General features: G+C 46.0%; 9 protein-coding genes across 9 annotated transcripts; 5 read left to right on the top strand and 4 right to left on the bottom strand.

Annotated features, from left to right (window-relative positions):
- Positions 1 to 723: 723 nt before the first annotated feature.
- On the bottom strand, positions 724 to 2,258 carry LOC132260008 (carboxypeptidase B-like). The gene is made up of 5 exons (XM_059757903.1): positions 2,188 to 2,258; positions 1,920 to 2,129; positions 1,428 to 1,851; positions 1,252 to 1,362; positions 724 to 1,179 (listed from the first exon to the last, which is right to left on the bottom strand). Exons 1-5 carry the CDS (start codon positions 2,256 to 2,258, stop codon positions 724 to 726), a joined length of 1,272 nt encoding a protein of 423 aa, XP_059613886.1.
- Positions 2,259 to 2,862: 604 nt separating this feature from the next.
- LOC132259067 (carboxypeptidase B1-like) lies at positions 2,863 to 4,327 on the top strand. Its single transcript, XM_059756612.1, has 4 exons — positions 2,863 to 2,936; positions 3,004 to 3,204; positions 3,265 to 3,793; positions 3,854 to 4,327. Exons 1-4 carry the CDS (start codon positions 2,863 to 2,865, stop codon positions 4,325 to 4,327), a joined length of 1,278 nt encoding a protein of 425 aa, XP_059612595.1.
- A 257-nt stretch (positions 4,328 to 4,584) lies between these two features.
- LOC132259066 (carboxypeptidase B-like) lies at positions 4,585 to 5,834 on the bottom strand. Its single transcript, XM_059756611.1, has 5 exons — positions 5,776 to 5,834; positions 5,475 to 5,717; positions 5,277 to 5,421; positions 5,119 to 5,220; positions 4,585 to 5,058 (listed from the first exon to the last, which is right to left on the bottom strand). Exons 1-5 carry the CDS (start codon positions 5,832 to 5,834, stop codon positions 4,585 to 4,587), a joined length of 1,023 nt encoding a protein of 340 aa, XP_059612594.1.
- Positions 5,835 to 6,169: 335 nt separating this feature from the next.
- LOC132259065 (apyrase-like) lies at positions 6,170 to 7,189 on the bottom strand. The gene has a single exon (XM_059756610.1). It carries the CDS (start codon positions 7,187 to 7,189, stop codon positions 6,170 to 6,172), a length of 1,020 nt encoding a protein of 339 aa, XP_059612593.1.
- Positions 7,190 to 7,726: 537 nt separating this feature from the next.
- LOC132259064 (protein GVQW3-like) lies at positions 7,727 to 8,065 on the bottom strand. The gene has a single exon (XM_059756609.1). It carries the CDS (start codon positions 8,063 to 8,065, stop codon positions 7,727 to 7,729), a length of 339 nt encoding a protein of 112 aa, XP_059612592.1.
- A 136-nt stretch (positions 8,066 to 8,201) lies between these two features.
- LOC132260512 (valine--tRNA ligase) lies at positions 8,202 to 11,353 on the top strand. The gene is made up of 4 exons (XM_059758680.1): positions 8,202 to 8,305; positions 8,372 to 10,945; positions 11,002 to 11,165; positions 11,265 to 11,353. The coding sequence occupies exons 1-4, from the start codon at positions 8,224 to 8,226 to the stop codon at positions 11,316 to 11,318; spliced, it is 2,874 nt and encodes a 957-aa protein (XP_059614663.1). The 5' UTR covers positions 8,202 to 8,223; the 3' UTR covers positions 11,319 to 11,353.
- Positions 11,351 to 11,893, top strand: LOC132259063 (uncharacterized). The gene has a single exon (XM_059756608.1). The coding sequence runs from the start codon at positions 11,351 to 11,353 to the stop codon at positions 11,891 to 11,893; it is 543 nt and encodes a 180-aa protein (XP_059612591.1).
- Positions 11,894 to 11,897: 4 nt separating this feature from the next.
- Positions 11,898 to 13,759, top strand: LOC132260513 (uncharacterized). Its single transcript, XM_059758681.1, has 4 exons — positions 11,898 to 12,456; positions 12,569 to 12,727; positions 12,799 to 12,886; positions 12,952 to 13,759. Exons 1-4 carry the CDS (start codon positions 12,354 to 12,356, stop codon positions 13,751 to 13,753), a joined length of 1,152 nt encoding a protein of 383 aa, XP_059614664.1. The 5' UTR covers positions 11,898 to 12,353; the 3' UTR covers positions 13,754 to 13,759.
- Positions 13,760 to 13,790: 31 nt separating this feature from the next.
- Positions 13,791 to 14,516, top strand: LOC132260511 (large ribosomal subunit protein mL52). Its single transcript, XM_059758679.1, has 3 exons — positions 13,791 to 13,923; positions 13,981 to 14,144; positions 14,213 to 14,516. Exons 1-3 carry the CDS (start codon positions 13,875 to 13,877, stop codon positions 14,387 to 14,389), a joined length of 390 nt encoding a protein of 129 aa, XP_059614662.1. The 5' UTR covers positions 13,791 to 13,874; the 3' UTR covers positions 14,390 to 14,516.
- Positions 14,517 to 14,624: the final 108 nt, after the last annotated feature.

Raw genomic sequence — 14,624 nt, 5'->3', positions numbered from 1 at the left:
CGATGCATTCGAAAGTGATGGACAAGCTTGCTAAATCACATTATTTTTCATTGCGAACCGCAGAATTTCAACGGTGCTCAATCAAACACGCGTGTTCCAATCAATAGAGTCGTGATAACAAGCGAAGACTGATAAATCAATTTGTGATGAAATATGATAATGGGAAAAACGTTTAAATTGTTAATTTGATTCATATGAACTGAAATATTCGATGTCATTGCTTGAATTTTTATCAGTTCCTTGACATATTATACAATTCATACAACAATTTTTATTTTTCATTTACCTATTTTTTGTATTTACAAAAACAGTATTTGAAAACATACTGCTGGAAATGATATAGAAAACATTTCATGATAAGAGATAACTTTTCTGTCTGTGAATTACAACCACAATTTAAAGCTTTTCAAAATAAACTCAATTTATCTGATCTTAACTCTCTCGACTCCTTTCGAAATCCAGTTAATCTACTGAACTTGTTCAGAGTAATGCTTCAAGATAAAACCATCTTATGTCAATTGTTTTATCATTTTCTTACTCGGAATTTCCCTTGAACCTGCGCCAAGCTGAAGAGTCCAATTCAGAAGCAAATTTTACTGCATTGAATAAAATCTCAGAAGTTTGTCAACGGCCATTGTTTTCAACAAGTTTTTATTCAGCAGCAAGACTTCCGCAGTGAATTAAAATTCGCATTGTTTAAGAAAAAAAGTCCATTTTATTTCTTTAGTAATGCTCTGCAATGTATCGAGCATAAGCACGGAAACCTGTGAACATTTCTCCAGAAACAGGGATAATTTGTTCTGGTGGCAAATCGAATCCATTGTTTTGGCCGCCTGTAAGTTCAATTGTGTAGGCAAGATCGATGTGGTGTTCAGCGGCGGCATAATCATCGCTTCCTCCTGAGGCTGGAGACAGGACAGTAGCAGAGTTTCCGACGATGTAACGACGTCCGTGGGCGTTAAAGATTGCATCAGACACATAATCTCCCAGTTCGAAAAGCTGATCACGATTGGCGTGATAAATGCGTTCATATCCCCAAGGGAAGAGCAGCATGTCTCCGAAGGAGTGGACGCTCAAGTACAAGCGAATGTTACCAGCTTCCTTGGCCAGTTCATTTGACACAATCTGGGTTTCAGGCTCAGACAGCGGCGCAGGACCCAAAAAGACATCAGAGCAAGGCTGGAGAGAAAATAGCGTGTGTTTTAATAACAGTTGGTAATTCTAGAACACAGAAATTTCCTCAGAACTTACATTGGTACTGATTCCAGTTGTGCCCCAGCGATATCTGTAATTCCTGTTGCCATCGACTCCTCGGCAAATACTTCCTTGGTTGATTGCGCGATTCTTTCTCCACATGCGAGTCTAATCAAAAAGATTATTACCTTGAAAATATTGCACCTGCGATGTTTTATGAGTTAATTTCTTACGCTGTCATGGCTGAATTGATATCCGTCAGGATTCGCCACGGGAATGATGATCCAATCGCAATCGTAGAGTTCAGGATAATTGGCTGAATGTTGCACCATCTCGTGAATGAGGTAAAGAGTTGCCATCGGAGCGATCCATTCGCGAGCGTGGATTGTGGAGTCGATGAAGATCTTAGGCTTAGTGCCATCGAAGTTCGTGTTTGATATTTTAAGGACGTAGATTACACGACCTTCATAACCATGTCCGGCGACTTCAAGAGTCACCAAGTGGGGAAATTCGTCAGCAAGTTCACGCAGATATTCATTGATTTCCTCCGTTTGCCAATAGTAAGAGAAATCTGCAGTTGCTCGTGGCGAATTCGCCTTCTTCATCATGGCAATCGCTCTTCTCTCCATGTTAACTCTTCGCTCCTCCGCGATGACACTGTCCACAAACCGAAAGACAATCGAACTAACTTTAAGCACTTCAACATGATAAAGAAGCGAACTTACGTTTCGACATTAGGAATCGAGAGTTCGTAGGAAATCTCGTTTTCCCTGAGGAAGGCGGGAAACTCTTCGAGGAGATGCGGAGGAATCATGACTCTCGTCGGGCGACCGATTGAGTTCAGGCTGTCCCAGAAGTCGATTCCCTGCTCTTGCCATTGGAACAGAAGATCCACTGTCGCGGGCAAATCCACTTTAATGGTCACCACTTGATACCTATTGGAAAAAACTCCTTGAAATGCGAATCCTGGCTTCTAAAGAAAGCACTCTTTACCCATCGTATGATTGGTATTCAGCCGCCGTGAGGGCGAAAACCGCCGCGAAGATCACAATTGCGAAACGCATGGCTTCAACACCACCAAAAAACTTCTGAATTCGGCAGAAAAATTCCCCTATTTATATACTGCGGTGGTCCTTTATCAAGTGATAAGTGCTTTATCATTTGCCACTTTGCAAATGTCTGATTTGCCACACGATGCATTCGAAAGTGATGGACAAGCTTGCTAAATCACATTATTTTTCATTGCGAACCGCAGAATTTTAACGGTGCTCAATCAAACACGCATGTTCCAATCAATAGAGTCGTGATAACAAGCGAAGATTGATAAATCGTTTTCTGATGAAATATGATAATGTTTATTTGGCTTATTTGAAATTTTTCCCACATCGATTGCTTTGAATTTATATCAGTTCTTTGACTTATTTATGCACTCATTCAAGATTTTCCAAGTCATTTGTAAACAGCATTTGAAAACAAATGGCAATACATAAGTTGGAATAATATGAAATAGAGAACACTTCACGTTGATAGATAAATGTAATCTATCTTTTTATTATCAATGATGAATTATAACTCTCAATATATAAGGTTTTATGCGATAATCTAAATTTATCTGATCTTAACTCTTTTCAAAATCCACTGGACTTCAGTTCACTTTAATCCGTCAAGATGAAACCATCCTTCGCCATTTTCCTTCTTTTTGTGGCATTTCCCTTGTGCCTTTGCGCCAAGTCTTATGAGAAGTATGTCTTGACACATTATTAGTTTTGGAAAACACGATTTATCTCTATTATACTTCTCGCCGATCAGCTACAAGGTTTATCAAGTGAATCCAGTTAAGGAAGATGACCTGAAAGTTCTCATTCCATGGACTGAGAAGGAGAATGTTGACTTCTGGGACACCAGCAATCAACCCAGGATAATGATCAGTCCAACAGGTCAAGCGGAGTTTGAGGAGTTTCTCACTGAGAACAATTTGCCATTCACCACGATCATTGAAAATGTTCAAGAGTAAGAACCATATTATTCACCCAATTGATTGAAAGTATATAAAATGATTATGTTTTCCAGGACGATCGATCGGGAACGCTTGGAGCAGATGGAATACTTGGTAAAGAAGCGCATTTCACCTCGTCACACGGATGATTTTCAGCACTTCTGGAGCTATGACGAGATCAACGCTTATGTTCGTCAAATGGCACAATCTAATCCGACTTACGTGACTCTGCTAACTCTTGGACAGAGCTTTGAGAATCGTGAAATCCTGGGACTGAGGATCACAGCTCCTGGAGATGACTCTCAAAGACCAATCATCTATGTCGATGCCACAATTCATGCCCGCGAATGGATCGCGCCAATGGTTGCAGTTTACCTCATTCACGAACTCGCTGAGCACACAGCCGATCATCTCGCTGTGTTGGAAAATGTGGTGTGGATAATTCAGCCTCTGGTGAATCCCGATGGTTACGTGTTCACATCTGCGGACGATGGCGACAGATTCTGGCGAAAGACCCGCACGGTCAATGAGGGAACAGAATGTTTGGGAGTTGATGCGAACAGAAACTACGATCACTACTGGGCCAATGGTCAAGGAGCAGGAGTAAGAAGTGTTAAACACAGGAAAACGCTCAATTGATTGATTTATTTCTGACTTTTTAAGGTTTGCACACTGACTTATGCTGGCACAGCTCCGTTTTCCGTTGCTGAGAGTCGCATTGTGCGGGATGTTGTGCTGCAAAATGTGGATCGCATGAAGCTCTATGTCAGCACGCATTCCTATGGATCGCTCTTCATGTATCCTTTCAGTTCCCACTCAAATATCTTCCCGGAGAACTACCGTTTTCAGCATGAGGCAGGAGACGTCTTCGCCGAGGCCTTGTTCGGTGTCAACGAAACGCCTTACAGAGTTGGGAACGGAGCAGGAATCCTGGGCATCTCCTCGGGCACCAGCAAGGACTGGGTCTACTCAGGACCGGGCGTTCCTCTGTCCTACACCCTCGAGCTGCCTCGGGGCGGCACACAGGGCTTCGACCCTCCAGCCACTGCCATCGAGGGTGTCGTCACAGAAACCTTCGCGGGGCTGCGCGCTATCGCCGAGTTCGTCATTGAGCGCTACTATCCGCTATCGAACTAAGATAGCTCTCACATAACAGGGTATTTGTGCCAAGAATATAACCATTATGTAAACTTGATATTCATCAAATACAGCAAGAATTGGTGGAACAATCAATTTTTCCCGTCTACTGCTTACCGATAACAGGTGAACATTATTTATTGACAAATTGTCCTGTTATCAGTTAATACACTTTGGCGATGGAAACAACACACACTGTTGTTTGATTAAATTTAAATGCCATTTATTGACCTTTAAGTCGTGAGAAGAGAGGGATTTCATGGCCCAGCGCGGCCGGCGAAGAAGTTCACGATGAAGATGAATCCGGGCAGAGTTGACTCCACCAGAGGCTCAATCTCAGTCTCCACGATGTCATAGCCGAACTCCCCGAACAAGGGCATCTCAATGGTGAAGGGGAAGGCGATGTTCCTCTCCTCGCTCGCGTGATCCAAGCTGTTGCCGTGAGGATCGTACCAGAGATTGTGCGCCGGGCCCACGGAATAGCGCCGGCCGCCGCCATCGCGGAAAGCACTGGACAGAGCGTCGCCGAAGACGAAGAGATCGTGCTCATTCTCAGGCACGGTGTACCTGTAGCCGAACGGATAGAGGATGTTGGAGCCGGAATTGGCTCTGGCTCCTCCGGCCTGAAGACTGAAGTAGGCGATCACATTGAACTGTTCCAGAATGTGATTCACAGCGCGAGACTCTTGCTCAGACAGAGCGCTTGGTCCAGAGAAGTGACCTTCGCAAGGCTACAATTTGCAGATTGGTTAGTTCTTAAATGAGGCTAAACACTGATTGAGGATACTTACATCAGGAGTTACGTAGAATCCGGGCACGAAGTTGTGATAAACGCTGACTCCAACGCAATCTGAACCGACATTCAATTGGCGATTTTTCGTCCAACCGCGATCCTGAGAAAAATCACAGTAAATCATGCTGAAGACATGCGATTTGGTGAGTGAATTACCTGAGTTCTGGAGAACTCATAACCATCTGGATTGGAAACTGGCATGATCATAATGTCGATCTCCTCGAGGACATCCAAATAATCGTAATAGTGCGAGAAGAACTCGTGCATGACACGAATAGCGACCATATGAGCAGACCAATCCCTGAAAGTATCCTAATTAATCACTCCTGAGTCTGGATTAGAGCTTCTTCTCACCTTGGCCTTTGTCCAGCTTCGATGAACACAACAGGACGATTGGCAAACATGTCAGAAGAGATCCTGACAGCATAAATCGGCCTTAATTCGCGAGTCCAGCGAGTTGTGATGACTCGAACCTGGTCAGGATTGGCTTCAGCGATCTCTTCAATATACGCATTGACCTCATCGACAGGCCAGAAGTGTGTGAAATCCACTGAACTAAACTTTTCCGGAATATTCAACCCATTTCCACTCTCACTGCTGGAAAACAGTCTCAGTCACTCTCGGTCGTCAGAGTGGGCAAAGATCATCAACTCACCTGGCCAGAGAGCCCACGAAGAGGAGTGAAAGCACTCCCAAAGAACTGATGAACCTCATTTCACTACACTGCACAACTCCGAGCGAGACGAACGAATAAATGGGACCAAAGTGCCGGGAACCCCTTTATAGCGCCAGCATCGGAAAGTCTTATCAAGATAAGGGGTTTAAATATCGATTCGGGGAGTAAATCTCGCATGAAATATGAGGCAAAGACCACAATCTACAAACGTGCCTTAGAAAAAAGCACGTCTGAAATTCTAGAAATAGAGTCTACGATATAGCATCGCGCGATTCGCGAGCCGGTGGAAACGCAATTCAGAGTCTGATTTATGAGAGTTATCTGGAAAATTTCCGGTCTTTATTTGGAAAAGGAAGGATTTATAGCCGGATATTTAATCATTTCCCAGCAGATGCTGAAGGAAGGAAAGCCCTTCGAACTTCTCACTCAAGATCTTCGTCTCTGGAAAGAGCACTTTGCCTTCGATGTCCAGGGCAATTATATACGTCGCCACTTCCTGAACCGTTTCAATGGTCGTGAGAGCAATGATGATCTTCTCATCTGTGTTGGGAAGAAACTGGAAGGATGAGAATCCGCGGTGATTCACGAGTGGTGGATCTGAAAGCTCATGACTCTCGATCTTCGAGAAGTCCTCATTGGCCAGGATAATGAGATTGCATCCGATGTAGTCAAAGGTGTCCGAGTTCATGGGTTCTTTCGAGCATTTGCGCGGCAGGAAGATCCACTTCTCATTGATGGCCGACCAGAGCGCAGCCTCGTGCACCACAAAGCCTGGGAAAGGCATTCCCACAGCTCTGCGAAGTTTGTCGTACACCTCAAACCAGTTCTCGTGAATCACTCCACCGTCTTCGGTGATCTTCTTCACGTAGAATGCATTGCGACTCTTCACTTTGCCCTCGGGCGTCATGCTTTCCACGCCGTGAGAACCCACGATAACGTGATCATCTTTGACTGTCGCCCATTCGCACTTGAAGCCATTCGTCTCATTGCCGGCGCCGTCAGACAGAATCACCCAGGGAATCAGTTTGTCCTTCTCCACATCGAAAATGATGCCGGATTTGTCGTCAAATGTGTACAATTTCTCATGGAAGATCAGCAATTCTGACAATTCAGCTCCGCGCCCGTTGAAGGAATACTTCGTCACCACGTCGTGAGACTCAGAAGAGAGAGTGATATCCGTGATTGTGTTGTTCAGGACGTAAACCGAGCCCAGTTGAATGTTGGAAACGTAGGTGTTCTTCTGGCCAGAAGTTAGCGCCTTCTTGTCCAGATCGGCGATGATTTCGAAGGGATATTCATATCCCAAAATCTTCTTCCTCTCAACCACGAATTCTTGGGCAAATATTGGAATTATTGCCAGCAACAGCACGAGATATTTTCCACTGGATGCCATTTCACCGAAAGTTAAACCAAAACTGATAGGATTTGCCCAGATTTTTCACTTTTTATACCCTCTTGAGGAAGTCAAACTTCCGTGTGATGCAGATAAATAAATGCTTAGCATTTTTTCGATAAATCTCCGAAGTTATCAGCGTTTAAAAAATGAGGTACGGAATTTCTTGTTCATGCCAGAGATTAAAAAAATGCAAAGGCAACATTTTATCATTCTTTTCACTCCTCACAATTTTATTTTAATATTGAATACATTAATACATATAAATTTTATAGGAGATCTTTGTTTCATTAAGTCCTTACAGATAAAATAACAATAAATTATATTCAAGAGGAACTGAAAGTGGGAAACTTAAAGCCAGACAATCTTCATCCCTTTTCACTGTCTTTTGAGAGTTCTTGTCTTTTATATATTCTTCCATGAAGTTCCGAGCTTCCATCACTTTCTTCAGAAGTCCAGGAAATGTAGTCTTTTCGGCTTTACTGGATCTTTAGATCCTGACTGGGCTGGTCACGTTGTGATCACTCATTGACTCACCTAAATCTTTTCCCTCACGATTCTCTGCACAGAACCATTCGTGATTCCCAGGATTTTTGCTATCGCCCGGATGCTCAAATTGGGATTCTCCTGAATTATCTGCTTCACTTTCTCCACATTCTCCTCGTCCGTCACCGTCGTTGGCCTGCCAGGACGCTCGATATCCGTCACTTCCTCCTGACCATCGCGAAATCTCTTGTGCCACTCAAAAGCTTGCGAACGCGACATGCAATCGTCTCCGTACACTTCCTTCAGCATGTCATAACTTTCCTTTCCCGTGTGCTTCAATTTGGCCAGGAACTTGAGATTAATCCTCTGCTCCACCTTGTCTTTGGGCATTTTCCAGCTGCTTTTCGTCCTTTCTGTACTCGATGTAAACAAACTTTGACGTCTCTTTAAAAACCCAGCTGGAATTTTCCTCAGAATCGCGATGGATATGTCGATATATCGCGGTCTCGCCATGTGTTTTTGACAGTTCGTTTCATCAAAACAGCACAATGTTTTGCTCCAGAAATGCTCCCAAATTTCCTGCATTTCTATACAGAATAAGCGCAAAAAGACACGCATCCTCATCTTTAGGTATCATACAATCATTTTCTTACAAGATTATAGTGAATTACTGCTTATTTGTGTGTTATTTTGCAGGAAATGCATACCAACCCAAAGCCATTGAAGGGCAGTCGCTGCCCAAGGAAAACTCCACTAAAAATGGACTAAAAGGAGTGTTTAGCATGATCTTTCCACCACCAAATGTAACTGGAGATCTTCATCTGGGCCACACACTCACTGCCACAATTCAGGACGTCATTGTCCGGAGGCAGAAGGAGAAAGACCTGCAGACGCTCTGGATTCCAGGAATGGATCACGCGGGAATCGCTACTCAAGTTGTTGTGGAGAAGAACCTGATGAGAGAGCGAAACTTGTCCAGGTATGATTTGGGAAGGCAGCAGTTCCAGGAGGAGATACTGAAGTGGAAAGCGCTCAGGGAGAAGAGCATCCGGGACAATCTGAAGTCCCAGGGATTGTCATTCTCCTGGGATCGTGAGTACTACACAATGGATCAGCGACAAAATGAGGCTGTGATGAGGGCTTTTATTGAGCTTCACGAGAAGGGAATCATCTACCGTGACACTAGTTTGATAAACTGGTCTTGTTCCTTGGAATCAGCAATCTCTGACGTTGAGATTGACAACGTGGAGATCACCGGACCCACGGAAATTTCTGTGCCTGGATACGAGAAGAATGTGATCTTTGGGGAGATCACTGACGTGGCTTACAAGGTTGAAGGCAGTGCGGACGAGATTGTCGTGTCGACAACGCGTCCAGAGACGCTTCTGGGAGACGTGGCGGTCGCTGTTCATCCCGAGGATGAGAGATATGCTAGATTCAGGGACAAAGAGACGAAACTCTGGCATCCTTTCAGAAACACGCCAATTCCGCTGGTATTTGACGAGACTGTGGACAAGAATTTCGGCACAGGCGCTGTGAAAATCACTCCCAGTCACGACAAGAAGGACTTTTCCCTCGCCAAGCGTCACAATCTCCCTCAAGTGGACGTGATAGATGAGAAAGGAAAGATCGTCGAAGGCTTTGGAACATTTTCTTCCCTTCCGCGCTTCACGGCGCGGGATAAAATGATGAATTCCTTGGCCGAATCTGGGCTTCTTCGCCAAACGAAACCCCATTCGATGATCCTACCGCGTTGCTCGCGATCCGGAGACGTTGTGGAGTACCTGAAGAAGCCTCAGTGGTTCCTCAGATGCCAGGCAGTTGCCCAGGAGGCTCTGGAGGCGGTGAAGAGCGGCATGCTGAAGATCAGTCCGCCAGAGTACGAGTCTGAGTGGTTCCGATGGCTGGAAAACTGCCACGATTGGTGCATCTCGAGGCAAATTTGGTGGGGACATCGAATTCCTGCTTACAAGTGCTCTTCAGGAGAAGAAATCGAGTGGATTTCTGCATCTTCCCTGGCAGAGGCTATTGACAAGGCCAGGAAAGTGTTCCAAGGAGGGAAATTGGACAGAATTGAGAGAGACACCGATGTTCTGGACACTTGGTTCTCCTCGGGTCTTCTGCCTTTCTCAGTCTTCGGCTGGCCAGAAAAATCCTCGGATTTGGAGAAGTATTTCCCACTGAACTTGATAGAAACTGGCCATGACATCCTGTTCTTCTGGATCGCCAGGATGACAATGTTGAGTCTCTTGCTGACAGAAAAAGTGCCTTTCAGAGAAGTCTTTCTTCATGGGATTATTTGCGACTCGCAAGGAAGGAAAATGTCCAAAAGCCTGGGAAATGTTATCCTTCCCGAGCAAGTGGTGAATGGCGCTTCTCTTGAGGATTTGATCCGACAAACTAAACAGTCTCACAAGAGAGGCGTGATAAATGAGGCGGAAATGATGAGATCTATTGAAGAGTTGTCGAAAAATCTGCCGAATGGAATTCCCGAGTGTGGAATTGACGCCCTGCGATTCACTCTGTGCAGTTACAACATCAAGAATCACTTTATTAACTTCGACATGGCCGAATGCCTCACAAACAAGCTCTTCTTCAACAAGATCTGGCAAGCGACGAAATTCACTATCAAAGCTTTTGAGAACATCAAACCTAAGACTGAGGATTTAGTCATCAAACACGAAGATTTGATGGAGATGGACAGATGGATTTTGGAGAAATTGGCCTCAACTCAGAGAATCGTGAGAGATTCAATCGATCAATACAATTTCCATCTTGCAACTGCGGCGCTTAAGACGTTCTTCTACAGCAACTTCTGCAATGTTTATCTGGAGACCACGAAATTCCACATCAACGCACAAAACTCTCCGGCGAAAGGGCATCTCTTGACTCTGAGAACGTGTCTGGCCGAGGGATTGAAGCTCATGGAATATTTCACACCATTTCTCGCTCATGAACTGCACAAATTCCTTCCCATCGCGCCAGAAATTGCTGATCTTCATCAAATCCACGTTGGCGCTCATGTTGAGGAAATCCTAGAGATTTGTGCTGCAATTCGAGGCGTGAAGAGTCAAAATAACATTGTGAAGAAGCAAAATCCTCGATTGATTATCTGGACAGATTCCTCGTTTCTGGCCAATGTGAAAAATCATGCGGAGAATATAAAAACTCTTACCATGATTCCAGAACTCAGAATCATTGAAGATCGAGAGGAATTCGACAGAGAAAAGTGCTCCATAAAGTCTGTGGCGAATCATTTTTGTTGTTTTGGTGAGTTTACTCATGATTTTTGCTGGGAATTTGCTAATGTTGTATGAATATTCCAGGAATTCACGTTGAAGAATCGATAAAAGGGATCAAAAAAGGCCCTTCGTTTGAGCAGAAATTAGCCAAATTGACTGCAAGCTTGCAAAAACTGGAGCAAATGGCGAAAGAAGAGGGATATCAGCGATCAGCATCTGCAGAGAAGAAGGAAAAACACCGTGAAAAGGTAAAATTTCATTATTTTTCGTCCTCTTAGCACTTCAATTGCGTCGTGTTGTGGATTTAATTTTTAAACTTGCATCGATATTCGATATTTTCCCTGCAGATGAAGCGCCTCGCTGCGGAGATCGAGGCAATTAGGCAAGTTCATCAATTGTAAACGCACGTGAGTTTGTTTATCAATCGACAATCATGGGAAAAGTGAGGAAAGTTAGTGATAAATCTAGTGGATCTGCTGAGAAAGGCTCTGCAGGAGGGCCAGAGAAGGCTGGCGTTCTCACGAAGTCCGTGGGAATCAAGAAGAAGTCCAAGAGAGAGAAGTTTTCGCAGAAAAGGAAGAATTTGAGGTTACGACTGAATGCTGCGGCGCCGGGAGAGGCGAAGAAGGCGCCCAAGAAGCGGAAGAGGAAGCCCAAAGTGAAGGTGGGTCTGGACTTTAAGTCTCTGAAGGACGCCCTGCCGTCGCTGGAGTCCCTCGTGAAGTTCCGCAGTGCGGAAATCAAGACGGGCGTTCCGGAGTACGACAAGAAGACAGAGCCGTCGAACAGGTTCAAGAAGCTGAGCAAGAAGGCGCAGAAGGCGAAGCGGATCAGCAGCGCCAGTGCCAAGAATGTGGCGAGGATGGGTCAGCTGGAGCAGCTGATGCAGGATCGCACGTTCAGGGAGAATCCGAGGCTGGTGATCGCCGAGCACGTGAGGAACACCCGGAAGCTGGAGGATGAGATGGAGGACTGAGAGGCGCGCGCACTTGGGGAGGGAAATGAGGTCACACAAAGAGATGAAAAGTGTGAAGAGATGATTAGGAGGTCCACTGGGAATTTGGAACAAGACGCGATGCGCGCTGAGGCTGCAAGAAACCGTCTAATTAGTGCGCGATGGATTTCTTCGGAAAGAAGCCGTTATCCGCCTGTTTTCTTCATCTTCACATCTTTGTCTCACCTAGAGAGATTCTAGGAAGAAAATGCCTGAGCAGTGCTCATGATCTCTTGCTGCCAATGAGAGTAAAAAATGTATCAAATTATCGCCTCACGGTTCGCGCTGTTGTATTGACATATCTGTAAAATGCTCGAGAACTTGTATAAAAGACGCCGAAAGACACCAAAACTGTTTCAGTTGAAAGTTTGTGTTCTTGTGCTGAAGTGCGCGCCTGGATTTATCTGAAGGGATTTACCTGTGAAAATTTGTGCATTGCGAGATGTTGGGAGAGATTCTGTCAGTGGTTTGGCTCCTCTTGCTGGGTTATGCGATGGGTAAGAGTCCACCTTCCAATGAAGTCGCTTCCGCGAGACAAGGAAGATGTGAGTAGATCAAAAGTCCCTCAACTTCCACTGTACATAAGATTCCCCGCGTGCGCGCAAATAACTTTCCCCGGAGCGCAATTTCACCGCAATTCATCTCTCCTGTTCGCAGTCTTTCCCTTCTACACGATCGGGCGCTTCCAGAACAGCGTCTGCACGGGCGGGAATAATCTTCTGGGCACGTGTCAAGTCAATGGCGAGTGCTCGGAGAACGGAGGAATCTCCACTGGATCCTGCAGCACTGTGACTTCGCAGGCAGTTTGCTGTGTCTGTGAGTGTCTTTTTCAGCCAATTCTCTGTCCGAAGATCTCGCTCTGAAGCGTGTCTTGAATCTCCCCTCAGATCAAATGGCGTGCGGACGATCGACAAGCTACAACAACACGTACTTCTACAATCCCGGCTTCCCGACGTCTTATCGCGGAGGTGAAAGGTTAATTGCCACACACTTGCCCAAAATCCTGTCACTGAAAAACCCATTCCTTCGTCTCCGGACAGATGCTCAGTCCAGGTGTCGCGCTGCGATGACACAATCTGCCAGCTGAGAGTCGACTTCCTGGACTTCTCGCTCGCGCAGCCGAACGGCGACGGCTCCTGCCTCACGGACTACATGTCCGTCACCGGCGGATCGTCGCGCGTGCCGCGCCTCTGCGGCGAGAACACCGGTCAGCACGTGTACATTGACTTCAACGGCAACGCCGCGATCACAATCGCCATGCTGACGACGGGATCTGAGTCGTTTGCGCGCCACTGGAACTTCCGTCTCTCCCAGATCGCCTGCGACTCTGAGTTCCGCGCTCCGTCCGGGTGTTTGCAGTACTTCCTGGAGGAGTCTTCCGACGCGCCGCTGCAGAGCTTCAACTGGGCACCCATGCCGAATCCCCTGCCCAACGCCATCGGCGTCACGGGCACGCGCCAGCTCACGAATTTGCAGTACGGCATCTGCATCCGCATGGGCGCCAACATGTGCAGTATCACGTACGCGCTGCCCGGCGGCCAGGCGTACGCCTTCACGGTCACGGGCGACGTGGGGGCGATCGACCCAACTCTTCTGGGCACTGTGGACGTGCAGAGTCAGGCCTGCACCACGGATTACGTGATCATCCCGCACCCGAGTCAGGGCGGAGCGCTTCTGGGCACCGGCACAGATCGCTTCTGCGGCCTGGGATTGGCGCCCACGACCAGCGACATCAAGCCCTTCGTGCTGTACGTGGTGCAGGACGGCAATGAGAACATGGACATCGCGAACCGAGGCTTTTCTCTCACATATTCCCAGAATCAATGCGCTGTAACATTGTAATAAACGGTCACAATTCGAAGCTCTCTTTCTCGCTCTCTCGATATATCGGGAAATTGTGGTTTTTTGCAGTGTAGAATTGTCAAAGAGTCCATGAAGGTGCGGTGTTTTGTTCGGCGAGAAAATGAATAAAATTCCTCTCTTTCGTGCCAATCTGAGGCTTCCCTTCACGAGTGAGTCCTTCAGGCTCCTGCGCTTTGATTTGGTCTACATTATTGCATCTCTTGCAGCTCAAATCAGGGAGAAGAAGTTCGATGTCCACGAGAAGTCCGTCTTGAGGCCCCGGAATCGTTCGATCACATGTAAACTCTTCAAAATGAATCCCAACCAATTCGGGCCCCTCACAAACCTCCCGGACTACACATTCATGGACGGCAGACCGACTCCTCTCGGGGTGAGTTTTTCCGCTTGATATTCAGCTGGAAGAAGTGCCAAAAATCGTGTTTCTTTCTCCTCTTCAAGTCGCGCCAGAAGACAAGATTGGAAAACCAGAAAGTCTTGGCCGCGAAGATCGTGAGCCTGAACAAAGAACTCGCCTACGCCAAGGAGAGACACCAGAGATTGCAGTGCGAAGAGCAGGAGACACGGAAGAGCATCCTGGACGGGAAACTGAAGGAAAAGGGACACTTATTGCTTTAGTCAATCGTGTAGCATTTGAGTGGATTCGCCGGTAGAATAAACATTTGGAGGGATTCTCTTATTTTTAAGAGTATTTAAATGCCCAGCAGCAGTTTAAAGAGCAAATAAAACTAGCTTTTGTTATTAATTGCTGTGTATTCTGTATTTCCATTGTAAGCGTTTCGACAAGATTAATATTCTTTGCATTTTTCACTTCTTTAGTATCCTTTTTTCCATTATAAATATTTGTTGTTCA

This window comes from Phlebotomus argentipes, unplaced genomic scaffold (assembly GCF_947086385.1).
Source record: "Phlebotomus argentipes unplaced genomic scaffold, Phlebotomus argentipes genome assembly scaffold_18, whole genome shotgun sequence".
NCBI lineage: Eukaryota > Metazoa > Arthropoda > Insecta > Diptera > Psychodidae > Phlebotomus > Phlebotomus argentipes.
This window is presented reverse-complemented; position numbering and strand designations above follow the sequence as displayed.